This window comes from Lipotes vexillifer, unplaced genomic scaffold (genome assembly GCF_000442215.2).
Source record: "Lipotes vexillifer unplaced genomic scaffold, Lipotes_vexillifer_v1.1 scaffold977, whole genome shotgun sequence".
Taxonomy (NCBI): domain Eukaryota; kingdom Metazoa; phylum Chordata; class Mammalia; order Artiodactyla; family Lipotidae; genus Lipotes; species Lipotes vexillifer.
The window spans coordinates 539726-566177 of record NW_006783088.1 but is presented as its reverse complement, the minus strand read 5'-3'; the positions used below and the strand labels follow the sequence as shown (position 1 = coordinate 566177).

General features: G+C 42.1%; 1 protein-coding gene across 1 annotated transcript; it reads right to left on the bottom strand.

Moving 5' to 3' along the window:
- On the bottom strand, positions 1-26452 carry LOC103073221 (elongation factor 1-alpha 1-like). Its single transcript, XM_082931014.1, is given in 9 exon segments — positions 1-133; positions 135-351; positions 354-775; positions 995-1257; positions 1800-1933; positions 4161-4222; positions 21747-21799; positions 22473-22674; positions 26355-26452. Coding segments are annotated over 9 exon segments (1584 nt in total).

Sequence of the window (26452 nt, the reverse complement as noted above, 5' to 3'; positions counted from 1 at the left end):
TTAGCCCCTCTGAGCTTTCTGGGCAGACTTGGTGACCTTGCCAACTCCAGCTGCCTTCTTGTCCACTGCTTTGATGATAGCCACAGCAACCATCTGTCTCATGTCACGAACACCAAAATGACCAGAGGAGGATAGAGAAGGTCTCAACACACATGGGCTTGCCAGGAACCATATCAATGATAGCAGCATCACCAGATTTCAAGAATTTGGGGCCATCTTCCAGCTTTTTTCAGGAACGATGATCAATCTTCTCCTTCAGCTCAGCAAACTTGCAAGCAATGTGAGCTGTGTGACAGTCCAGCACAGGTGCATAGCCAGCACTGACATGGTTCAAGATAATCACTTGAGCTGGAAGCCACCTGCTTCCATCAGTGGGTCATTTTTGCCGTCACCAACCACATTGCCATGATGAACATCTTTGACAGACATGTTCTTGATGGCAAAGCCCACACTGTCACCAGGAAGGGCTTTACTCAAAGCTTCATGGTGCATTTCAACAGACTTTACTTTCGTTGTAATGTTGACTGAAGCAAAGGTGACCACCATGCTAGGTTTGAGAACACCAGTCACCCCTCGACCCAGAGGGACAGTACCAATACCAGTTTTGTAGATGTCCTGGAGGGGCAGACACAAGGACTTGTCAGTTGGATGAATTGGTGGCAGGATGCAATCCAGAGCTTCAAGCAGCATGATGCTACTGACATTGCCATCTCTAGGGCTGACTGTCCATCCCTTGAACCAAGGCATGCTAGCACTTGGCTCCAGCATGTTTTCACTGTTCCAGCCAGAAATTGGTACAAATGCTACTATGTCAGGGTTGTAGCCAATTTTCTTAATATAGGTGTTGACTTACTTAGCAACCTCCTCATAGCTCTTCTGGCTGTAGGGTGGCTCAGTGGAATCTGTTGTTAGCTCCGACAACTAGCTGTTAGCTCCAACACCTAGCTGTTTCACACCCAGAGTATAAGCCAGAAGGGTATGTTCACGGGTCTGCCCATTCTTGGAGATAACTGCTTCAAATTCACCAACACCAGCAGCAACAATCAGGATAGCATAGTCAGCCTGTGTCAGCATGTTTTTGATAAAGTCTCTGTGTCCTGGAGCATCAGTGATGGTCACATAGTACTTGCTGGTCTCGAATTTCCACAGGGAGATATCAATAGTGATTCCACACTCACGTTCAGCTTTCAGTTTGTTCAAGACCCAGGCATCCTCTTCAGAGACTTTCTGTCCAGGTGGGATATGCTTCCACTCATCCTGAAAAAGTATCCACAAATACTGGCAAGTATCTGAAATTTCCTGCAGCTCAAGACATTTGAGTCCAGTCCTCAGTGGCACAGGTTCCTATGTTGCGTCCTCATCTGGGGACGTCCAACAGCAGTCTTTGGGTTTACTTTTAGCACAGATCATGCAATTCTGACTGACTCGCTGGATGGTGTTGTGTAGGTAAGGCCCCATTATATACTTTTGAATCCATTGTAACTTGGCATCTCTCCCGTAATGGGCACTATTTTGAATGTGCTGCATGCAGCACAGTGTCCGAGAGTGCCTCAGGGATCAAAACAGCTGTGCACTACATTTCCAGCCAGATGAGGTGTGATCCAAGTGAAACCCCACTCTTTGGCCCTCTCTGCCCTTTTCTGAATACACTGGTTTGTATTTTGACAAGTCAATCTGTGGGAGAAGTGATCCTCTTGCCTAGAGTATATTGTTGTAGATTAGGTGTCCCAGCATCCCTTTTTAATGGTATTCGTACTGGCCATGTGTTTTCGGCCTTCCCTGGGGTGCTGACAGCACACACTTCTGGTCTTATCTTTTTGTAGACCTGGGGGCAGGGGGTGGGGGGAGAGCTCCGGCTCCTTTCCTGGGATTTTCATGAGCGCCATCTGTAGGCCTAACGTGTGGTCTGGTGGAACTCTGATGTCAAGCTGTTCTGGTGAAAAACCTCAGGGTGAGGTATCAGAAAGTTCATCAGCTCATTCCCCACTGTCAATTTTACTGGGGGCTCCTGTGGGGAATTAGATGCCTCAAGTCCAAGGGAGCCTCTGGGTTTCTTCATTCATCACTGTGTTCCTCTCTTTCTACCATATGAGAAGCTCTCATCTTTTATCATTTTTCTTCTGTTTTCCAATGGTTTTCCTTACAGTAAGTGCATTATTCCTTCCCCAATAGTGGCTTACCTCTCTTTGGGTTACTTGCCTTTTAGGTATTCAATGCCACTGCCAGGAAAGTGGCATTCTGTTGTTCCCTGTTGCACACTTTAAAAGCAACACCTACCAGTTGAGAAGGGCTCATTCTAAATGCACCATCTAATCTTTGCAACCTTCTCTTCATATCTTAGGTACTTAGCTCAAAAAAAGGTCAAATTTACCATTCTAATATTTTCAGGGGCTTTGAGATCTGTATTAGTATGGCATCTGTAGTCCTGATAAATCCTTTCCAAAAGTTCAGAGAAGTCTTCCTTTGTTTTGCTGAATTTCTTGAACATTGTTTAAACTCATTTGCTTTGGTTTCCACTTCCAAAGCCCTGCCAAGATGCACTAATAAATAATGCTCTAATAAGGGCATTCTTCCTTTATCATGGTCCCAATTTTGTTCAGCTATGGGTACTGCCAAATGGGCTTCAGGTGCAGAAGATCCTCCCTGTAAGAAGGGTTGTGATCTTTCCAGTTAAAGAACCCAACTGTCTGGTCAGTTGCATTTAGCCCCGTCTGTGTGATAACAGCAATGGAAATTGCCCTGCCCTGGGAGTGGCTCCTGGCCCAAACTGGCTGCCCTGCTGGGTCTTAGAAGATGATACCAGACCAAGTCCCTGTGCCCCAGAAACTAACATAGGATTTTCTAATTGATCCCTAGAAGGAGGGGAAGTCCTGGGCCCCAGTGTCAGGAATTGGGGCTGGATAGGAACGGAAGGTTGTGGAAGGGGTGGATATATTGGCATAACAGCCAGAGCGGCTGGGACAGCTAGCTCAGTTGGAGGAGTTAAGATTTTAAGATTTGAAGGAAGATATCCTCACTCTTTTTCTCTTCCTTTTTTAATTTTCCCTGATATAATAACACAAATGCTTACACATTAAGGATTTCATCATTCTTCCCTGCTTCTTCACAAAATAGCTATAGAATCATTCAAAAAGCCACTGTAAAACCATAAATAGGATTTGATCATCTCTAACCATTAAAAGGATGACTTTTTGCATTGGCATCAAGCAACTGGGCTGAATTCTGGGCTAGGGCTTTTGGTGATTTTAGAAACCAAGTTGAACCTTTCTCTTCTCCCTGGGAATGTCCCACAAACAGGTCTTTTTTTTCCCTTTCTATTCCTTTCCTCCATTTGACACCAGTAAAAGTTTTAAATATCACAAAATTGATTTGGCTGTAAATGGAGAAACAGTACCAAACAAAATGAAACGAAAAACCCCAAAAGACAAAGAGAAAATCTTATATAAACCCCCAGGTTTGGTCTTGGGGTTTTACATATACCAACAACACAGGAGACCACAAGCTATGTAATTAACACAGCAAGGCTGACAGTACATGGTACACAGGGTCCCAAGATTACCCTGCCTAAACCCCTTGTGGAGATCCTAACAGGTACTGTGGTCACACATTGTTACTATAAAATATCATTTTCCTCTCAGTCGTGGGTTCATGGCTGTAATCAGATCACTTATCCAAAATGTGCCTCAGATGATTTTCTTTATAGATAGAAAGTGGATAAAAATCCACTTTTAAAGACAGAAATTCGCACTCTCCTGGTGGCGCAGTGGTTGAGAGGCCACCTGCCCATGCAGGGGACACGGGTTCGTGGCCCGGTCGGGGAAGATCCCACATGCCACGGAGCGGCTGGGCCCGTGAGCCATGGCCGCTGAGCCTGCGCGTCCGGAGCCTGTGCTCCACGGAGGGAGGGGCCACGGCAGTGAGAGGCCCGCGTACCGGGGAAAAAAAAAAAAAAAGACAGAAATTCAAGACAAACAAAACACAAATGGCACACACAAATGTTAGCATCCAAAGAAACAGACAAACCGGTTCACAAATTGGGTAAAAGTCCAACTCTTTTCTCTCTCCAATAAGGCATCCCTCTCAAATACAAAATAAATTAGCTTATTCCAGAGAAAAAGCCCCAAATAGAGTTTCCAGCTATCCACACCAGAGCAACTTACCGTACTGTATGGAGCTCGTCATCTCGCAGATGTCAATTCCTTGCTCCAACTGCCGAGCGCTGCTTTGGGGAATTTTGAAGGGCAGATCCTCAGGACAAGTGGTCTCAGCAGCTGCTAGGGCCTTACCCAAAAAGTCCCCCAATGGGGGTGGGGGGGTGGGGCACGGTGTGTGGGGCAGCTGGCCACAAGCAGCAAGGCCCCTGGCTGGCTCCCTCAAATTTGTTATCAAGTCCAAGCTTGTATTGTTTGTGGCACAATAGGCCAATGAATCGAGAGACAAGTTGGTGGGGCAAGAAACAGCAGCTATTCAGAAAGCCAGCAGACTGAAAAGATGGTGGACTCGTGTCCCAAAGAACCATCTTGCCAGAGTTAGAATTCAGGTTTCTTTTATCCTAAAAGGGGAGGGAGTAAAGTCATACACTTCCTGGTTCCCATCAGCCTCTGGAGGGGATGTGTTAATTTCTTCCTCCCTGCAGTCATTCACAGGTGGGCCTGGTCAGGATGTTTCTTGTGAGCTTAACAAAGGTATTTTAGCTTAATGTTCATTACCTGAGAAGCAGGGTTCCCAGCAATGGGCCATTATGTGTAATTTAAGCTTATAGGCAACATCCCTTTAGTGATTAACTTGTAATAGAATACAAAGGTTCTTTCCTATTACAATAAAATAACATTTTTAAAATGCTGGAAGAAAAATGACTCTCAACCTAAAATTCCATATCAAGAAAAATATCCTTTCAAAATGGAGGCAAAATATAAACATTTTCAGATAAACAAGGCACATCTGCCCTACAAGAAAAAAAAGTCTGTAGGGGCTTCCCTGGTGGCGCAGTGGTTGAGAGGCCGCCTGCCGATGCAGGGGACACAGGTTCGTGCCCCGGTCCAGGAAGATCCCACATGCCTCGGAGCGGCTGGGCCCGTGAGCCATGGCCGCTGAGCCTGCGCGTCCGGAGCCTGTGCTCCACAACGGGAGAGGCCACAACAGTGAGAAGCCCGCGTACGACAAAAAAAAAAAAAAAAAAAAAAAAAAAGTCTGTAGGCCAAAAGGGAATTAAATTCAATGACATTTTTGGAACTGCAGTTAGAAAGGGAAACCATTGAAAATATTAAGTGGTTTAAACCTATGTTTCTTTTCTTAAATTCCTTCAAAACAGCTAACTATTTTAAATCCAAATATAATAACTGTATACCACAGAGTTATAGCAAATGTAGGAGAAAATTATTTAACAATAGCACAAGGGGGGAGGCAAATGAAATTATGTTGTTATTACATTGTATGTGAGATGGAGTAATATTAATTCAAGATAAAATATGATAATTTAAAAATTCATATTCGTAATTATTAGAGAACCACTGGTCTGAGCCATCAGAGCGTGACATTCTCCTGGAAAGTGTAAGTCTGGTTGGAATTTCTCTTTGTGTATCTCTTGCATGTTAACAAGACCCTGTACTGGCAGCCAAATCAATCATAAAGAGAACCAACCTTAGGATGAAACCAATGGTGATCACGGAAAGAAAAAGAACCTGGTTCCTTGATGACATCGTTGGGCTTGCTGATAGGCACCAGCCTCAAGCCTGGTCCACATTTGGACTCTCAGTTTGATGAGATAACAAATTTCCTTATTACTACAGCCATTTTGAATTGGGGATTTATTTTTTTGCTTACTTTAAGCCAAAAGCACCCAAACCGTGTGACTATATCATGGAATCATTTAAACTGTGTTTATCAAAAGACTTTAATAGTATGGGAGGGCTTCCCTGGTGGCGCAGAGGTTAAGAATCTGCCTGCCGATGCAGGGGACACGGGTTTGTGCCCTGGTCCGGGAAGATCCCACATGCTGCGGAGCAACTAAGCCCGTGAGCCACAACTACTGAGCCTGTGCCCTAGAGCCCACGAGCCACACCTACTGAGCCCATGTGCCACAACTACTGAAGACCGCGCGCCTAGAGCCCGTGCTCCACAACAAGAGAAGCCACTGCAACGAGAAGCCCATGCACCACAATGAAGAGTAGCCCCCACTCGCCACAACTAGAGAAAGCCCAGGTGTAGCAACAAAGATCCAACAGAGCCAAAAATAAATAAAAATTTAAAAAAATAATAAATTAATTAATTTAAAAAATAGTATGGGAAATATGTATGTCATAACAGTAAGTATAAAAACATTGAATACAAAATGTTAATGCTTTTCCTTCAAGCGTTAGCTACCAAGGGATCTAATATTATTTCATAAGCTTCTAATATACACCAGACACTGTGCATGTTAGGATGTATTCTTTTTTTACTTTATCTTCACAGCTACTCTATGAAGTTTCATTCATTCATTTATTATTTATTTATTCATTATTTACATTCATTCATTATTCATTCATCAAGTGGGTATTGACTGATAAGCCCCTAGCTAGGGACTAACATTTCAATATGTTCTTTGACTTCATGGAATTTACTTTCCAGTGTCAAGGAGGAGGCATGCATCTTACAAATAACTGTTCAAATATTTAACTGCATTTGGGATGAGTTGTGTGAAGGAGATATACAGAGTTTTAAGAGAACATGCATCAGGAGAAATGGATCTAGCTAGGGTATTAGTGGCAGATGAGTCATGGAAAATTTCCCTTTGGGAGTCATTCTTAAGTTCATATCTGAATGCTGCAGGAATGGAGGTGTAGTGAGGTGTTTTCAGGGATGGGGTAAGAGTAGGTGTAGAGAACCAGTGGAAAACCTGAGGAAATTAAACTGGATAGCTTCTGAGGTCTGTTGAGATCAAACGTCTAAAGATGTCTTAATAACTTCTAAGCTTTGACCTTCACATAATAAGTCTCATTAACTTATCAGACAAAAGAAAGGGGCAGGTATGACAGAAGATGTGTGACAAATATCCCTTGACTCCAGCAGACTAGGATGATTTGGGGTCACTGATGGAGCTAACCTGAGTAGGAGTACATTGCCACTGATGCCAGCCACAGGAAGCAACTCGGAAACCTGAGTGTTTATTGATTTTTCAGGGTTTGTTCAATTTGCTCTGCCACGTGTCCATAAAATGAGATGCCTTGCTCAGCGAAGGATTTCACCATGTGTCCTGTGACCTGCTCTTGCGAAACCATAGTGGTGGAGATCAGGGTGGGTAAAAGGCATTCTCACTTCTCAGGGCTGCTCTGTCACACTCCAGAAAATGGAGTGGGCACGGTAGGCCAGTAAATGCTGGATACAGCACTGGACATGACTCAGAGTCCATTCATTCAGACCAAATTTCCAGTTACTGCTCACCAGCCCTTCATGGGAGACCTCTAGCAAAGACATTTTGAAACCCATATTTTCTCTGCAAAGAAAAGTTCCCAACCAAGAACCATATGATATAGAGATGAAGAATTTTTTGATTCTAGATCATTCTGCCATATATCTTGCACAGGTTTTCCCTCATATCTTAGCTCAGTCATCCTATACCCAAATTCAACCACAGTCCCTCAAATCATATCCCAAACTAGCCACTCATAGGTGTGACACCCCAAACCAATCTATCCCAAGATGTCCTTCCTTTCCAGCACACCCCAAGCAACTCTACCCTCTGCCATTTTAACTCCTTGGGCTACTGAGCAAGATAGTTCAGTAGACGGAAGTGCCCCAAATCTATTCTCACCCTTCTCCATCATTTGGACTGGATGCCTCAGAAAAAGTTCCAATCTGATTTTTTTTTTTTTTTTGAATCGCTGAGTTCGTTTGGATCTCACCCAAAAAGAGGTAGGTCTCTTGTAGAGTCCATTTGTATTAACTTTGAAGCTACACTCCTTATCGCCTGATCCAAACTCCCCTGAAAACCCTGACAGATAAAAATAAATAACAACATGGAATATTTATAGAAAGTTCACGTTCTAGGCACTGTAAGAAGCACTTCTCATGCATTATCTGTTTTAGTCATCATTATAATTCTGTAAAGAAGTTCCATTATTATCCATTTTAAGATGTGATGACTCAAGCTTAAAGAAGAACCAGAATTCTAAACAAAGGCTACCTGATTCTAAAACCTGGCTGTTAACCCTTGCTTGTATAACCCTCAAAAAGAGAAGAAATGCAACCTAGGCATTAACTCAAGACCCTTCTCTGTTGCCCACCCCACATACCCCTGCAACTATTTTACGGGCCAAGAGTTTAATTTTAGCAGATCTGGAAACTTTAAACAATAAAGTCCAGCCCAGTTCAGCCAGTTTACCGTAACTGCTTACCACTGCCTACTCCTTCCTCAAACATACATCTGTTTTGTCCTTCCTTTTTCCTTGTTTTAATACTTAAAGACAAAGTTAAGTATGTGTATACTTACTTACACATCCTCAAGGTGGAAAGGTGTTCAGTGAACTGAGAAAGGACAGGTACCTGGCAAAATTTCAAAATACTTTATTTTGCTTTGTTATTTACCCTTTCGATGCTATTCTCCTAAGTCATCTTTTGGGAAACAATCCTTTCCCTTCCTTCTACTACTTTCTCAGAAATATTTCCGTGTCCTCTGATTATCACATCATGGTGCGCCGTGTCCATATTCCAAACATTTCCTAGCTCCCCAAATCCCTCTTTTGCACTAGGCACTGGGGATGCAGACTAATTACGTTACACTATTATAACAGACTGATAATACAGCTGCTTGTATCCCATTTGTTGGCCCACGCACACACACCCATTCCTTCTGTTTTCACCAGCTGACACTTCTAACTATGGCTTTAAATGCCCTTTCAGGTAGATTTTGTTTGTTCAGTCTTTTTACTCGACTTCTATTATTAGAAAGAAAGATCATCTGACACAGTAAACTCTGGGCATCTGTCCATTTTCATTTTCTTCCTTAGCTCCTATTTTCTGTCATTCTGTGCTTTTGGATTTTGGTTCCTACCTAGCCAGCTTGCAAAATAGAATTAGTAAGGAAGAGAGGGCAGCTAGTATAATTTCTTAGGGGACCTCAACCTCTTCCATCTTGTAGCATATACACTTTTTTTAAAGCTTGGCTTATAAATGCTCAGACTGTGTACCCTGAGATAATACTTATTATTTTCATGTGAACAAATGAACGTTTACGCTAAATTATCGTCAAATTTATTGAGCAATACACATACTTTAAGCTGAGTGTCATATCCTTTTGTTGCAGACTTATTTTCAACACGAAACTCCACATAATGTCAGCCTTTACCGTCCATAGTACACAGGAATCAACTCACAATCCACACAATTTGAACAAACACGGAGACTGAGATGGAGAACTCTTTTTCATCCATCTTTCCCTGGTTACCTTGGATTTGGAAGGCTTACTTCAGCTGAATTGTCTGAGAATCCAGGATGTCTTGGAGTTTCTAAGGTACCCTGATGAAGATGTGATGTGTCAGTATATAAATCCAAATGATCTGTCATCTCCCGTGTGGAATGAAGAAAGACTGAAAGGAACTGCTGCTTCCCTCTCACCCCTGCATCTATGCATCCAAGTCTATCCTTGTCTCATTTGGTCACAGAGCCAAGATTTCAAGCAAAATGAACACAAGGAGATTATAGAGAAAGAGCTCTGTCTAAAGGAGGTAGCACCTCCACTCCTGTGTCCCCAGATCCTAAAACAATGCCTGGCACATAGTGGGCCTGCAACAGATATTTGTTCAACAAACTTAAATCATTTACACTAATATAAATAACTGCCGTTTATTGAGCGCTTGTCATGTACCAGGCACCGTGCTGAGCAATTTATTCACATAGAGGAGTATGATTTCCTTTTCACAGTTGAGAAAACTGAGACACAGACATGATTTTTTAAAACACCAGGTCAAGTCTTGTAAATGTGTGTGAACCCCACTTAGTCTGATGTAAAGAACTCTCCTCAAACCTGCTGTCTCCATGTAGGCTCTAGAAGATATTTCCTTATTTCTCCTGGAATAAATTCTTTCTACTCTCCATGATAATCTCTTCCCAGTTCCCTCATGGTTCCCTATTTTTCCATTAACTTTACTTTTTCTTTGTCTCTTTCTCTCTGTCTCCTTGCTTCTTTTCTTTAGTTCTCAAAATTCCTGTCTTCTGCAACAACAAAGTCTTTCCTTAACTTTGCCACCCTTTCTAGATCCTTTCAGAGGCAAAGTTCTTGAATGACTCTGACATACTCTCCCCAGTGCCCCACAATTTGGTTTCTGTCCTTTTTATTCCACTTAAACTTATATTTGGGATATGAATCTCCAGAACGTTCCTGTTCTGTGTATCATTTTATATTTTGCCAAATAGCCTGAGAGTCATTTGGTCAAATTCTCCTTTTTATAATCCTTTAACGTACTTTCTAGGAAGTAGACAGAGAGTAGGGGATGCTCACAGCCATTCCCTACGCTCCCCTTTAGGTCCCTCACATTCAGGGACTTAGGAAGGCTTCTTGCCAAGGACTGGTACAGTTTTAGCAGAATCTTAGCATCTCACAATAGGAGCATCTTGTGTAGCCCTTCAAGAGCCCTATGCCTTATTTATAAAAATAATAATAATTTAAAAGCTCAGTAGAGTTCAGGAGAAAAGGAAATAAAATGTTAGAGAGCACAGAAGTAAAGGAATGCGATATTGTATGAGATGGACAGGCTAGTGTTATGCCTATTTTAGTTAAATGAGACTTAGAGGTTATGATACCCTCACAATATTCAGCCCTCCTCCCATATGAAACTAAAACAGGAATTTAATTAAAAAAATTTTTTTTGTTATGGAAAATTTTGAATATACATGTAGTAGAGAGAATAGTGTAATGAACTCCCAGGTACTCATCACCCAACTTCAGAAATTATCAACACGTGACCAATCTTATTTCATCTGTATTACCCTACTTTGCTTCCCTCTGCCAAATCAACTTAAAGCAAATCCTAGACATCATATAATTTCATTCATAAGTACTTCGGTATGGATTTTTTTAAATATGTTTTTATCGCAATCACAATGGTATTGCACACAGCTAAATATATTAACAATAATTCCTTGATACCTTCTGGTTTCCTGGTAACGCTGAATTTCCTACAATTGTCCTGTAAATCTCTCAACAGTTGGTTTGTCCATTCAGGGTATGTTCTATTCTTCTCTTTTTTCTTTGGACTGATTTTCTTTGTCATTCCCTTTATTTGTTCTCCTGTTTTAGTGGCTCCACTAGAACTGCAATTAATATGTCACAGTCAAATGTTTATTGACACTTTTATCCTCCTCTGAGAAAATGCAAGAGACTTAGAGAGTTTTAACTCCATATCCTTTCCCCTGACTTGTATCTACTGCTACCACGTCGGTTAATGTTTATTTAAATTTACTCATTTACTTCCATCTTTGCTCTTTGTTCCTTTCTGCATATCTGACCTCCTCTATGGATATTATTTCCTTTAAATTTTTTGTTTGTTTGTTTAGGACAACTGGTAGTCACTTCTCTCATTTTTGTCTGAAATTTTCTTTTAATTTTACTGTCATTCTCGTTTTTCTTTTATGTCCCCCACTAGATTGACATTTACCTTCAGATCTTTAGGCAACTAGTAAAGACAGCATTCTGTCCAGAGCATGCTCCTTTTATTGGTTATCATTTTCCTTCCATTGTCATTTCTTGTCACTTGCAGCCAACTTTGGGGTCACTCTTCTGCATACATAGATTTAGAAGAATTTAGTGTACACAAAGGTCTTTAAAAAAAAAAAAAAAACCAGTATAACAGAGGTCTGTAGAGGGCGAGCCTGTTTAATCAGTTGGCTGATGTTTCAGTTTTGGCAAGGTCTTTTCAGGAGTAATTATACATTTTCAGCTTGACTTTTTGAAACCCAGAAAAATAATGTAGGAATTTGAGATTAGGAAGAGCTTCTCTGGGATGACTGACTCTAACCCACTGCCCCTGGGCAGCTGCTTCTGCTTCACCCACTTTCCTAACTTTCAATAAGCACAAGCTATGTGCCAGGAATTATACATTCACTGTCTTATTTAAGTCTCAAAGGAAAAAAAAAGCCTATGTGATCAACTTTTATCCCTGCAGAGTGTAGAGGGTAAGAACATGGTCCCTAAATCTAGTTTGTCTGGCTTCAAAGACTGGCTCTGCCACTCTCTGTGTTTCATTTTCTTTACATGCAAAATGGAGTAGTAACAGCATCTGTCTCATGGGGCTATTGTGAGGATTAAATGAGTCAGTACATGTGAAGCAATTTGGAGCAGCGCCTGTCACTGTACAGGTGTTCAATAGGTGCACTTTCTCTATTATTTCAAAAATTGGAAAGTGTCTTACCAACTGCTCATACCGTGAAGCAAATCACTTCACTGTCCAGGCCTTGGATTCTTTGCTTAAGTTGCTAAACCTTAATGTGCAGAGGTCAATCAATAAAAGTGAGGCATCTGGGATAGATACTGACAACAGAGCGTATGTCCTCGAAAACTAGTAGCTGTTCTCCTTCTTCTTGTCCTCTTCCTCCTTCTGTTACTGGTACTATTACTATTATGTTGTTGGGTCTCCATTTCCCCAAGTTGATTAATCTTGAAGGTTGAGGAGTAGATGTTTCAGAGTGAGGTTAGATCAAACTTTTCTTTGCTCATCCCTACCCAGAAGAATTGCTATGGGTAGGAAGGTGTCCTTCACACATCAGTCTGAGAACGGCCAAATAAAGTTTTTATAGTATAATGAGAACATCATGAGAAACATTGCATCCCTCACGAGCTCCTGGACTTTGCTAAAGGATCTGACTTGTGTGTCCACGGCTTCTTTGGGCCTTTTCAGCAGTGGATACCTGTGACCTCGGCCTTGTCCAGTGCCGGAGCCCAGGGCCTTCAGGGTGCGCAAACCAGAGGGCACATGGAACCCACAGGGCCCACCAGCTACTCAACAAAACTGACCAGCTTTGTGCAGAACAGACAGTGCTTCAGCCCCTCTATACAATGAGCCTGGAATCAGCCTTAATGCTCTTAATCCTGGCATGGAAAATAAAAGGAATCCAAATTGGAAAAGAAGAAGTAAAGCTGTCACTGTTTTCAGATGACATGATAATATACATAGAGAATCCTAAAGATGCTACCAGAGGACTACTAGAGCTAATCAATGAATTTGGTAAAGTAGCAGGATACAAAAGTAATGCACAGAAATCTCTAGCATTCCTATACACTAATGATGAAAAATCTGGAAGTGAAATTAAGGAAACACTCCCATTTACCATTGCAACAAAAAGAATAAAATATCTAGGAATAAACCTACCTAAGGAGGCAAAAGACCTGTATGCAGAAAATTATAAGGCACTGATGAAAGAAATTAAAGAGTTTGGGAGTGTTCCTTCCTCTGCAATTTTTTGGAAGAGTTTGAGAAGGATGGGTGTTAGCTCTTCTCTAAATGTTTGATAGAACTCGCCTGTGAAGCCATCTGGTCCTGGACTTTTGTTTGTTGAAGATTTTTCATCACAGTTTCAATTTCATTACTTGTGATTGGTCTGTTCATATTTTCTATTTCTTCCTGGTGTAGTCTTGGAAGATTATAGCTTTCTAAGAATTTGTCCATTTCTTCCAGGTTGCCCATTTTATTGGCATAGAGTTGCTTGTAGTAGTCTCTTAGGATGCTTTGTATTTCTGTGGTGTCCACTGTAACTTCTCCTTTTTCATTTCTAATTATATTGACTTGAATCCACTCCCTCTTTTTCTTGATGAATCTGGCTAAAGGTTTATCAATTGTATCGTCTTGAAGAACCAGCTTTTAGTTTTATTGATCTTTGCTATTGTTTCCTTTGTTTCTATTTCATTTATTTCTGCTCCAATCTTTATGATTTCTTTCCTTCTGCTAACTTTGGGTTTTGTTTGTTCTTCTTTCTCTAGTTCCTTTAAGTGTAAGGTTAGATTGTTTAATTGAGATTTTTCTTGTTTCTTGAGGTAGGCTTGTATAGCTATAAACTTCCCTCTTAGAACTGCTTTTGCTGCATCCCATAGGTTTGTTATCATTGTGTTTTCATTGTCATTTGTCTCTAGGTATTTTTTGATTTCCTCTTTGATTTCTTCAGTGATCTCTTGGTTATTTAGCAACGTATTGTTTAGCCTCCATGTGTTTGTGTTTTTTACTTGGTTTTCCTGTATTTCATTTCTAATCTCATAGCGTTGTGGTTGGAAAAGATGCTTGATATGATTTCATTTTTCTTAAGTTTACTGAGGCTTGATTTGTGACCCAAGACGTGATCTATCCTGGAGAATGTTCCGTGTGCCCTTGAGAAGAAAGTGTAATCTGCTGTTTTTAGATGGAATGTCCTATAAATATCAATTGAATCTATCTGGTCTATTGTGTAATTTAAAGCTTCTGTTTCCTTTTTTATTTTCATTTTGGATGATCTGTCCATTGGTGTCAGTGAGGTGTTAAAGTCCTCCATTATTATTGTGTTACTGTCGATTTCCTCTTTTATAGCTGTTAGCAGTTGCCTTATGTATTGAGATGCTCCTATGTTGGGTGCATATATATTTATAATTGCTATATCTTCTTCTTGGATTGATCCTTTGATCATTATGTAGTGTCCTTCCTTGTCTCTTGTAACATTCTTCATTTTAAAGTCTATTTTATCTGATATGAGTATTGCTACTCCAGCTTTCTTTTGATTTCCATTTGCATGGAATATCTCTTTCCATCCCCTGACTCTCAATCTGTATGCGTCCCTAGGTCTGAAGTGGGTGTCTTGTAGACAGCATATCTTTTTTTGTATCCATTCAGCAAGCCTGCATCTTTTGGTTGGAGCATTTAATCCATTCACGTTTAAGGTAATATGTGTGTTCCTATGACCATTTTCTTAATTGTTTTGGGTTTGTTTTTGTATGTCCTTTTCTTCTCTTGTGTTTCCCACTTAGAGAAGTTCCTTTGGCATTTTTTTGTAGAGCTGGTTTGGTGGTGCTGAATTCTCTTAGCTTTTGCTTGTCTGTAAAGCTTTTGATTTCTCCATCGAATCTGAATGAGATCCTTGCAGGGTAGAGTAATCTTGGTTGTAGGTTCTTCCCTTTCATTACTTTAAGTATATCATGCCACTGCCTTCTGGCTTGTAGAGTTTCTGCTGAGAAATCAGCTGTTAACCTTATGGGTGTTCCCTTGTATGTTATTTGTCGTTTTTCCTTTGCTACTTTCAATAATTTTTCTTTGTCTTTAATTTTTGCCAACTTGATTACTATGCGTCTCAGCATGTTTCTCCTTGGGTTTGTCCAGTATGGGACTCTCTGTGCTTCCTGGAGTTGGGTGGCTATTTCCTTTCCCATGTTAGGGAAGTTTTCAACTATAATCTCTTCAAATATTTTCTCTGGTCCTTTCTCTCTCTCTTCTCCTTCTGGGACCCCTATAATGCGAATGTTTGTGTGTTTAATGTTGTCCCAGAGGTCTCTTAGGCTGTCTTCATTTCTTTTCATTCTTTTTTCTTTAGTCTGTTCTGCAGCAGTGAATTCCACCATTCTGTCTTCCAGGTCACTTATCCGTTCTTCTGCCTCAGTTATTCTGCTATTGATTCCTTCTAGTGTAGTTTTCATTTCAGTTATTGTATTGTTCATCTCTGTCTGTTTGTTCTTTAATTCTTCTAGGTCTTTGTTAAACATTTGTTGCATCTTCTCGATCTTTGCTTCCATTCCTTTTCCGAGGTCCTGGATCATCTTCACTATCATTATTCTGAATTCTTTTTCTGGAAGGTTGCCTACCTCCACTTCATTTAGTTGTTTTTCTGGGGTTTTATCTTGTTCCTTCATCTGGTACATAGCCCTCTGCCTTTTCCTCTTGTCTATCTTTCTGTGAATGTGTTTTTTGTTCCACAGGCTGCAGGATTGTAGTTCTTCTTGCTTCTGCTCTCTGCCCTCTGGTGGATGAGGCTATCAAAGAGGCTTGATAGGAGGGACTCCAGATTTTTTTAATACGGCAAAAATAAGCACAAACTTATCAATAATCACAATTAAAGTAGGTGGATTAATTTTCTTATTAAAATGCAGGTCTCTCATATATTGCGTTAAATGCAAAGTCCAAGATGCATATTAGTCTGCTCAGGCTGCCATAAATGAATTCCATAGACTAGGTAACTTAACAGAAATTTATTTCTCAGTGTTCTGGAGTCTGAGAAGTTCAAGATCTAGGTGCCAACAAGGTAGATTTAAGCTGAGACTATTCTCTTGGCTTACTGATGGTTGCCCTCTAACTATGTCCTCACATGGTGGAGAAAGAAAGAGGATGAGAGACAGGGCTGTAGTTTCTTATCCACTGCTTAGAAGGACACCAATCCCATCATGGGGTCTCCACCCTCATGACCTCATCTAAACATGCCCCACCTCCAAAAATCATCACATTGGGGGTTAGGGCTTCATATCATAAATTAGGGAGGGGGAGGCACAAAAACATCCAATCCATACTAAGGCACATCTGAAATAAACATGTGAGCGTTAAAAGGATGGAAAAAAGATACATTAGACAAATGTTAAACTGAAAGCAAGCTAATAACATCAATATCGGCCAAAAAAACAAAAAACAAAAAACCTTAAGGTGAACATCTGATAAACACAGCATCCTCCCACAAGATAAGTCATGAATCTCCCTAACTACACAAGACAGCTGAAGAATATATAGACATACAGAGAGAGATTGGTAAATCCACAGTTATAGTGGGAAGATTCAGGACATTTTCCCCAGAAAACGACAGATCGAGTAATTTTTTTTAAGTTGGATTTATACAATACCATTATAACTTGAATTTTTTGTGATTTCTGATTTTCTACTTCTGTGTTTGAGAACTGTTCATCTGTTTGTCTGTTCATCATAGCTGACCTACAGGGACCCTGGGGGAGGTGAGGGTTGTGCGTCTACATGGGGGGCATTGGAAACTTGTTTCTAAGTCTTATTTCTGGTCCCTGCTTGTGCTCATCAACTATCTATTGGGTAAGATTTGTATCTCTAGCTTTGTGCTGGCACTCATCACTTTTGCCTGTGGATAAATGTTGCTTAGGAGAAACAGAGATGTGAGGATAGAGGAGAGACAGGGATTGACTAGATATCCTAGGCCATCTCCCACCCAACTTCCATCATGCCCAAACTTCAAGTTTTTTTTACAGTTCCTATCTTCACAGCAGTCTGCTCCCGTAAGTGTTTCAATCTGGTGTTTCCTCTATGTTCATCTGTCTGCTCAAAATTTCAGGCTCCATGACAGTACCTTATTGGGGCAGATTTATTCTGGGTTTTTTTTCTTTTTATTTTTTCCATATAATTATTGGTTGGAAGAAGATGGACACGTGTTTGGTTCACACTCTCCACCTAAATTTGTCCCTTTCCACTCTTTCTCCCAGGCTGGTCCCACCCTCCACATCATATCAGTTCCTTCATATTTGCCTTATACTGTTGCCCTTGCAGTCAGATGAGCCTGGGCCAATCCTACTTTACCATGGATACAAACTCCCCTGAAATAGTACCAGAGTCTTGGGCTTTACATATGAATCTTCCCATGACCCAGTGAACAGTCTTTTCTTTTACCTTCAGGGAAAGCCTCAGCTCAGGAGTATGGGAAGCACTAAAGTTGATCCCAGTGGACTGTCTCTGCTGTGCTCTTTTAGAGTCCTTTGAACAGGGAGAGGGAGTAGGTTACTAGGAACCTTCCCACCTCCCTTCCTTATCCTGAAAAAGCACCTGTTCTCACAAAGAAAAATTAGGGACAGTCCAACAGAAGCTCTTGGCAACCAAGCCTTGCCTTGTCACCATGGGAATAGTAGCCTGTGCGAGATATTTTTAAAAATTGAACAATGATGCCCAGGAGTAATAATAAAAATATTTTAAAATGGTAAGGGCACCAACTTTTTAGAAGAGTTTGTCTTCCCAAGGACCTACTCCAGGACCTGGAGATCGTGGCACCTCACTAGCAGCCTAACGGCTACCTACCTGTCCCTATATGAACACACACACACACACACACACACACACACACACACACACACACACACACCTCTGCTAGCCTCTTTGGCTCCTGATCTCATCTAAACTTAGTCCAAATCTTTAGCTTTCTGTGTCCCAAACTCATGTATTATAGAGGCTTGTGAATCCCTTTTTGAGCATACTCACTGACCGCCTAAAAAACTATTCATGAGAAATATATCTAAAGTAAAACTTTTCATTTCCTGCCAGATCAGCCAGTCTTCTTATGCATGAACACTGAACTGCTCAGCTTCTGTGAAATATGTTGAAAAGGAGTTATTATGCTTGTATAGTCATCAATTATCCCAGGAAAGGTAGTGTCTTGAGAATGGGGTGAAAATTAATTTATTTCCCCTGTATATGCTTTTTCTCTTTTGAAGATTGTACCCTGTGTCTATTCAAAAGATAAGGGCTGTTTTTTACTGGGGATGTTGCCTCCACTATGGAATCTTATGAATTCACTTATTCATCATATTCCCTTATTAGCTTTTTATTTAATCAATAGTATTTTTCTTCCTTTGTCTTAAGTTAATTGACCATGAGTGTGCGGGTTTATTTCTGGGCTCTCTATTCTATTTCATTAATCTATGTGTCTATTTTTTTGTGCCAGTACCATACTGTTTTGATTACTGTAGCCTTGTAGTATAGTCTGAAGTCAGAGAGCGTGATACTTCCAGTTTTGTTCTTTTTTTCTCAACATTGTCTTGGCAATTCCAGGTCTTTTGTGGTTCCATATAAATTTTAGGATTATTTGTTCTGGTTTTGTGAAAAATGTCCTGGGTATTTTCATAGGGGTTGCATTTTAAATCTGTAGATTGCTTTGGGCAGTATGGACATTTTAACAATATTAATTCTTCCAATCCAAGAATACATGATAGATTTCCATGTCTTCATATCATCTTCAGTGTCCTTCATAAATGTTTTATAGTTTTCAGAGTATAAGTCTTTCAGCTCCTTGGTTAAGTTTATTCTTAGGTATTTTATTTTTTTGGATGCAATTTTAAATGGGATTTTTTTATTGTTTTCCCTTTCTCATGGTTCATTATTAGTGTTTAGAAAAGCAACAGATATTACCTCCACTAAGGAATCTTATGATTTGCTTATTCATCACATTCTCTTATTAGCTTTTTATTCAGTCAATAGTATTTTTCCTAGTGCTCATAGCTGAACAAAAATTCGCTTCTATTATAGATGGGCAAAGTACCAGTTACTCGCCCTCTGCTTCCACTTGCATCCCAATAAGATGACATCTCTCCAAAAGATTCATTTCCCCTATTCATCTCCCTCCCCACATCCAGAAGAGTATGACGGGTGAGACAAAATGCACTACTCCTCTACCTGTGGTCCCCCTGAGCCAAACCCTGAATGTTTCAGCTCCAGATATTATAGAATTTCCCTTGCAGTGAGTCACTTCCACTTAAAGAATCCTTTTTTAAAACTTTTATTACACATTCCCAGAGTGTCTATCACTGTCTGTTTAGATTTAACTATATAGATAAAATTTGCCAGACTCTTTTGCTCACCACTGTTTGCTCTCCTTTTTTTCTGCTCCTAACTGAGGTCTCTGCTCCTATTTATTTGATGTTTGGTTAGAATTCTTACTCTAGTATTTTCTATGCATGAGTATGTTAGTGATATAATTTCTGAAGTCTTCCAAATCCACAATATCTTTCTTTGACCCTGTGACCCCATTGGTTTTAGAATAACCTTTTTTTTTTTTTTTCCATTCTAAACGAAAGGAAATTGAGGCTCAAAAAAGAAGGTAACCTGTTCAGGTCACATAGCTAGTAAGAAGCGGGTGACTAGTAATGAGGGCGGGTGGCTCAGATAGGGAGTAACAATCAAAATCATAGGATAAAATAGAGTTTAACCCAACTTCAAGTTTATAAAATGGTGTAAGCGTGCAAAAAGCTGGCCAGAGGTGAGACTGGCATGGGTGTGCACCATGTCAGTACAGGGAAGCTAGTGCATGTCGGTGCACTCCACTTTATACCGTGCTGTCCACCCTGGGTCTTCAGGCGTGTGTGACTGCTTCTCATCCTTGGTGCAGCTGGGGCCCAATGATTATAAATCATAATAAAAATCTCTACACTCTGTGTAGGTTTCTCACCATGTTCTCCTTACATTACACAGAAACAGGCAACCGTGCAGGATTCCTCATTTCTCATTAGTTCAGGACACAGTTTGGGTAAGAAGCTCAATCCAAGGTCAACTCCTAGGTGTCCTTGGCTCCTGTGTATGGGATGGAAGTCAGATAGTGTGGGAAGAGGGTGTTCAACCATCCCCTTTACTCTTTTCTTCAGGGGCAAATCCAGTTACAGAGATGAGGTCTTTTGGCTCCTAGGCCAGAACACTTTCTACAACCACAAACGTCTTAAGTGAGAAGATGCTGAGAAACAAACAGCAGAGTCTTTGTGTATCAGACCTTTACCTTTGTTACCTGTGGGGGGTGAGGACTGAAAATGTGCAATTACTCACTAAAATTCAGAGAGAAGAAGGGGAGACTATAGATAACTGGGGGAGAGGGAAGGGCTGGGTAATACTGGCCCTGAGCATTGCAAGAATGCAGCAATCAGGAGAGGCATGAATAAACAGTCCCCATATTCTCTCTACTCCCACCCCAGCCCAGGAGGTTTCAGGATGCACTGGGTAAGGCTTTCTCCCTCTATCCCCAACCTTCTGGCTTTGTTGCTTTTGTCTCGAAGCCCCCAGTGTTCAGGACTCCTTCCTGCCCCTCTTGAAGCTTTCATTCTTTTGTTTTTTTAATTTTATTGAAGTATACTTGATTTACAATGTTATGTTAATTTCTACTGTACAGCAAAGTGACTCAGTTATGCATATATATATTATTTTTCATATTCTTTATCATTATGGTTTATCACAGGATATTGAATATAATTCCCTGTGCTATACAGTAGGACCCTGTTGTTCTTTGAAGCTTACATTCTAGTGCAAGGAGACAAAAACTAAACTAACAAAAAATCATGATATTTACTATACAGTGAAATGTAGTATATGAAATATTGGGATAAGGGGACAGAAGATGACAGAGGAGGAAAGGACAATATTTTATAGGGAGTGGTCAGGGAAGGCCTCTCTGGAAACCTGGCATTTAACAGAGATCTAAAGAAAGAAGGGAGAGAGTCAGGCATGTACCAGGCCTGGGGGTTCCAGATCAAGGAAGCTCTCCAGGAAGTGCCCAAGATGGTCCACTGGAGTGAATTAAAAAAACACTTCCATCTCCATTTATAATTTTCCCCCCAAAATAAGAAATTAAGTGAGCTAACATTTAATGTATCAATTGCAAAAGAATATATACATATATAACATGAATAATATATATGGAGTGGATGCTCAGTTAGTTAAAAATTGTAGGGGTGGGTAATTAAAAGTTCAGAGATTACTCCTGCCTAAGGCCTCCTGAAAGGCAAGGGTAGATTTTACCCATGTCTTTGTCTTCAGACGCCATCATATTATCTGGAACAAAATAGGTATCAATATTCCGTGTATACATTTTTTTAAATCTCCTGTATATATCTTTTTTATCTCCTCTACTTCATAGCAGAGTTCTTTTTTTTTCTTTCTTTCTTTTTTTTTTTTTTTTGTATTTTTAATAGCAACTAGGCCTATGCCTTGCGGATGGGTCCCTAATAAATAAATAGATGAATAGATGGTCGGAAGGGTGAATCAATGTGGGAAGAGGTGATTTACCGGAACTGCATGCACTGAAACGCTGCAAAGGCAGCCTTGGCACATAAAAAGACCTTGGCACAATAAAAAGACCTTGGGCGTTGGCGTCTGACAGGAGTCAAGATCATCCAAGGACTGCCCACGGGCAATTTATTCACCTTGTTCCCTCATCTGTGAAACAGGAAATGGATTAAAGACAAAGATGATGAAACGAGACAATCCTGTGGAAAACACCAAAGCACAATGCCTGGCATTTAGGGGGTGGTTCCCACCTTTCACCCCTCACTCTGCTCCCCCCATCCCCACCCGCCAAGCAGCCCGCTCTGCACTGTCAGTGCGGGAAATAGCCGCTAAGACAATGACAGGTAGCGGAGGAATCAGACTCCCTGACTTCAGACTATACTACAAAGCGACAGTAATGCCTTTTACCAAAACTACAAGGACCCAGAGTGATGGAGACACAAGTTTGCCAGAGACTGGTGAGATGAGCCTCAGTGAACTGAGAGGAAGGTAAGTTGGGGGTGGGGGGGCGGGAAAGGTTGAGCCCCCATGAGCTATTGCAACCTTGGACTAACAGGGTTACACTCAGGGACCACGTGACGCAGCAGGTGACACCTCCACCTCTCCGTTCCCTGCCACAATTGCAGCCCGCTAAAGGGGTGGGAAGCTCTTGGGGGCCAGAGCACGGAAGTTGGGCAAACCATACCATGCTGCCATTGGCCGTCATGATTGTCAATTCTCACCCACCTCCGCTTTCCCCCGCCTCCTTCCTCCTCCCCTTTCCTTAGGCTGATCCTCCGGCGCCATCTGCAGGCCGCACGCGGAACTCCATCCGCCCTGAAGAAGCTTTTGCCCGCAGCGAGTACTAGCTGCTCTAAGGCTGGGCGAGGTTATTTCCGGCTCTGCTGCAGTGCCGGGGCGGACCTGGAAAGGGGCTGTCGGCGCTGATCTGTCCCAGGAGCAGTGAGGGAGGGTCACAGAGGGATAGGTTGGGGCATCGGGGAGCGGGACTGGAGTGGAGCAGCCCCGGGAAGTGCTGAGATGGGCTGGGGTAGTGGAAGCTGATTAGAACAATAGCGGAGAAGCAATGCCTGGGCGGGGGTGGGTGCGGGCTGGGAGCTGAGGCTCAGGCTTTGGAGGTCAGACCACAGGGAGAGGGCTGGGGTTCACTGCATGAACACAGCCTGACTGGGGCTAGTGTGCCACAGCTAGCCAGGAGGGACTCTGGGATTAAGTCGGGGGGGGAGTCACGTGCCAACTGCTTGGTGGGTCATCCAGGCTCTGCTAAGAGCTGTGTGTCTTGAGGCCAATTGCTTGATGTCTCTGTGGAGACAGTTTCCTTTGAAATGGGGATGACTGTAGCTGCCTCCTATGACTGTTATGAGGATAAAATTAGTTAATATTTGTAAAGTCCTTAGAGTAGTGTTGTTCAATGAAGAAAGATGGTCACCAGCAGCATTGGCATCAGCTCTTGAGAAGTGCACCTGGCCACACTCTAGCCTTATGGAATCAGGATCTCACAGGAGCTCAGGAATGTGTTTCAACAAGCTCCCCAGAGGATCCTGATGCAGCGTAAACTTTGCAAAGCACTGGTCTGAGTTTCTCAGGCAGATCTGTTGATGCCTCTACTTGTTAAAAGATGCAGGTTACGGAGACTCACCCCAGACCTATTGAACTTACACTGGGATTGAGTCCCAGAATCTGTGGTTTTTAAATGCTACTCAAGTGATGAGTTTGATCAGGAATGGATGGAGAATCACAAATGGGCAATCACTTTAATTTACAAATAGGGAAATAAGAGCACCCACCCCCACACCAAGAGGCAAGGGAGCTTGCCTAAGGTCTCCCCGCAGGGTCCTAAGAAGCTGTGAGGCTCTAAGGTTAAACTCCTCCTGGACACCCCTACACCCACCCCAACTAGACCCGTAGCCTCCGACAAACTATCCCGTTTTGTAATCTGTGAAATGGGGGCAAAAGTCACACCTAGATCAAGGGGTGACTGCCGAAGATCAAATGCGACCCAGATAAGTCCCCACTGGGGATATAGATTGGACTGAAGTGTTCGTCCATCTCCAGGCCTCAGAGCCTGAGATTCCTGCAGGTTCCTGGAAACTTGTAGGGTGGTTTTCCTTCTAGGAATTCGCTTGATAAAATAAGACTCCTTGGAAACTCAAATCACCAGGAGAGGAGCTTCAGGGAGACAGTCAGATGTCTAGGCCTCTTAGTTTGGCCTGAGTCTGGCCCAGCCCAGTCCTGAGCCATCCCCTGAGCCGAAAGACCAGCACAGCCCAGGGTTTTCAAGTCCCAGAGTGCAAGAGAGGATGAGAAACCATCCAGCTCACCGCTGTGTCTTAGCCCCAGGCAACGTCCACCCTTGTATTTCTTTTTTTTTTTTTAACATCTTTATTGGAGTATAATTGCTTTACAATGGTGTGTTAGTTTCTGCTTTATATCAAAGTAAATCATTTATACATATACATATGTCCCCATATCTCTTCCCTCTTGCGTCTCCCTCCCTCCCACCCTCCCTATCCCACCCCTCTAGGTGGTCACAGAGCACAGAGCTGATCTCCCTGTGCTATGTAGCAGCTTCCCACTAGCTAGCTATTTTACGTTTGGTAGTGTCTATATGTCCATGCCTCTCTCTCGCTTTGTCACAGCTTACCCTTCCCCCTCCCCATATCCTCAAGTCCTTTCTCTATTAGGTCTGTGTCTTTATTCCCGTCTTACCCCGAGGTTCTTCATGACATTTTTTTTTCTTAAATTCCATATATATGTGTTAGCATACAGTATTTGTCTTTCTCTTTCTGACTTGCTTCACTCTGTATGACAGACCCTTGTATTTCTTTTACTGGAGAGAGAAAAATCCCGGCTTGCTGGCGGCCTCCTTCTTGGAGCCTCTGGTGTCCCGGGAGGGAGGGCTTTACTCTTCCATGAGTGCACTGTCTTCCTAGGATAGGATGAACCAGGGGTCTCTGTAGACAGTTTAGCTGCTAGGCCTTCAGGGCTGACCCTATGTGGTTTCTGGAAATTTAGAGAGCCCACTCCTGTCCTCTTTTAAAAAGGAGGACAGCTTCTAAGCCAAAGGGAGGTGAGCCCACTGTGAACTCATAGGAGAGGAGGAATAGACCATCCCTTCTGTGCTTTTGCATATCTCAGGGCCAGTTCCGGAAGAGGATATCCAGGCCTTCATCCCCAGCTCCTCCCCAGAGGCCAAAGCTCTAGCCCCCCATGCCGCTTTTGCCTTTGTACATCTGATGACAGTTCCCCTCATCCCTCACCTATCAAGTTCAAATCTAAATCCCTCTCTCCCTCTTCCCCCGCCCACATAGTCTCCTCGGGTAGAGGGAATAGTCTCTTCTCTGTTCCCAGAGCATGTTGTTTGCAACTAAATACAGAAATCAGCCCTCTCTGTTAGGACTTTTTGAGTGTTGGTGGGGGGAGACATCTGTCAGGATTCATGGAATAGTCACTATTCCAAAGCACTGGCCTTGTCCCCTGACTCTCTCAGGCTTGGCTTTAGTATTTGCTGAATTCCCGTCTCTCCAGAACATGTGAGTGGTCTTTACCTCATTATGGGTTTGACGACAGTTAAATAACCCAACCACCTGCGACTTGGCCAGACGTATTCTTGTCACATTTATAATGAAATGCAGACTACTTATTACATACGGCCAACAAGGTGCTGAGTCCAAGGGACTGTGCAGTGTGTAGTCTTATCAAAGGCAAACACCTGTTCTCAAGGATGTCAGACTATTTCAACAGCATCATATCAGCACCAGCTGAAAGTAAAATCTCCTTGGTGGCTCAGCAGATTCCTTGAGCAATCCCTACTCTGTCACTGTTGCCAAGTTGCGGTGGGTTTGCATCGAAGCTTTCAGAGCACAGCCTCGAAAGGGAAAGCAGTGCTGGGGCTCTGCCACGGACCTGTAGGTCCTGATTCAGCCAGCTCTAGGCTGTTAGTTTTCTGGTGAGGGTCAGTTTTACACTTAAGACAGAAATGGAAGACTGCCACCTAAAATGACACCAGGCCAATTATTCCAAGCATATGGTTCAGTTGCTATTCCAGTGACCAGTAAACAGACAAGGAGTAAAGCATCAGCTATTAGCTAGGCTCAAGGAGCCAGGATGCTCTGGGATTGGCAGGAACTATGTGCTGGTTGAGATGCCACTACAAGTGGGCAAAAGTCCATTGGGAGGTAAACATATAAATGTCACCTAAGAAACAGAGGATCTGGGGAAACAAGGCAGGCTTTTTCTTTATCTTCTGATGAGCTATCTCCCTTTGAATTCTTTTTTCCTTTTCCTTTTCACTGCATCTCAAATTTACTTCTCAGTTAATGGCCAACCTCATTACCATCATAAAGTCCAAGCTTTTCTGTCTCTCTCTGTGTGTCTCTCTTTATATGTTATTCCTTCCCATGTCCAGTCCTATGTCCCTTCCTGACCCTCCCTGGATATTCACTGTCACGTATTGAATGTGAATCCTTTCACTTCACTCCTTGTCATTGAGTTGGAGTGGATTAGTATCTCTAAGTTAACATGTCAAAAGTAGAATTCACACACACACACACACACACACACACACACACACACACACACACCGCTCCTTCCTTGGATTGCCCATACCCGTCAAGGAAGACTTTATCCTTGCTCAGGTCGCTCAAGTCAAAAGCCCAGGAATCACGGCTGAGTCCTCTTTTTCTCTTGTTTCTTGAACTCCCCAT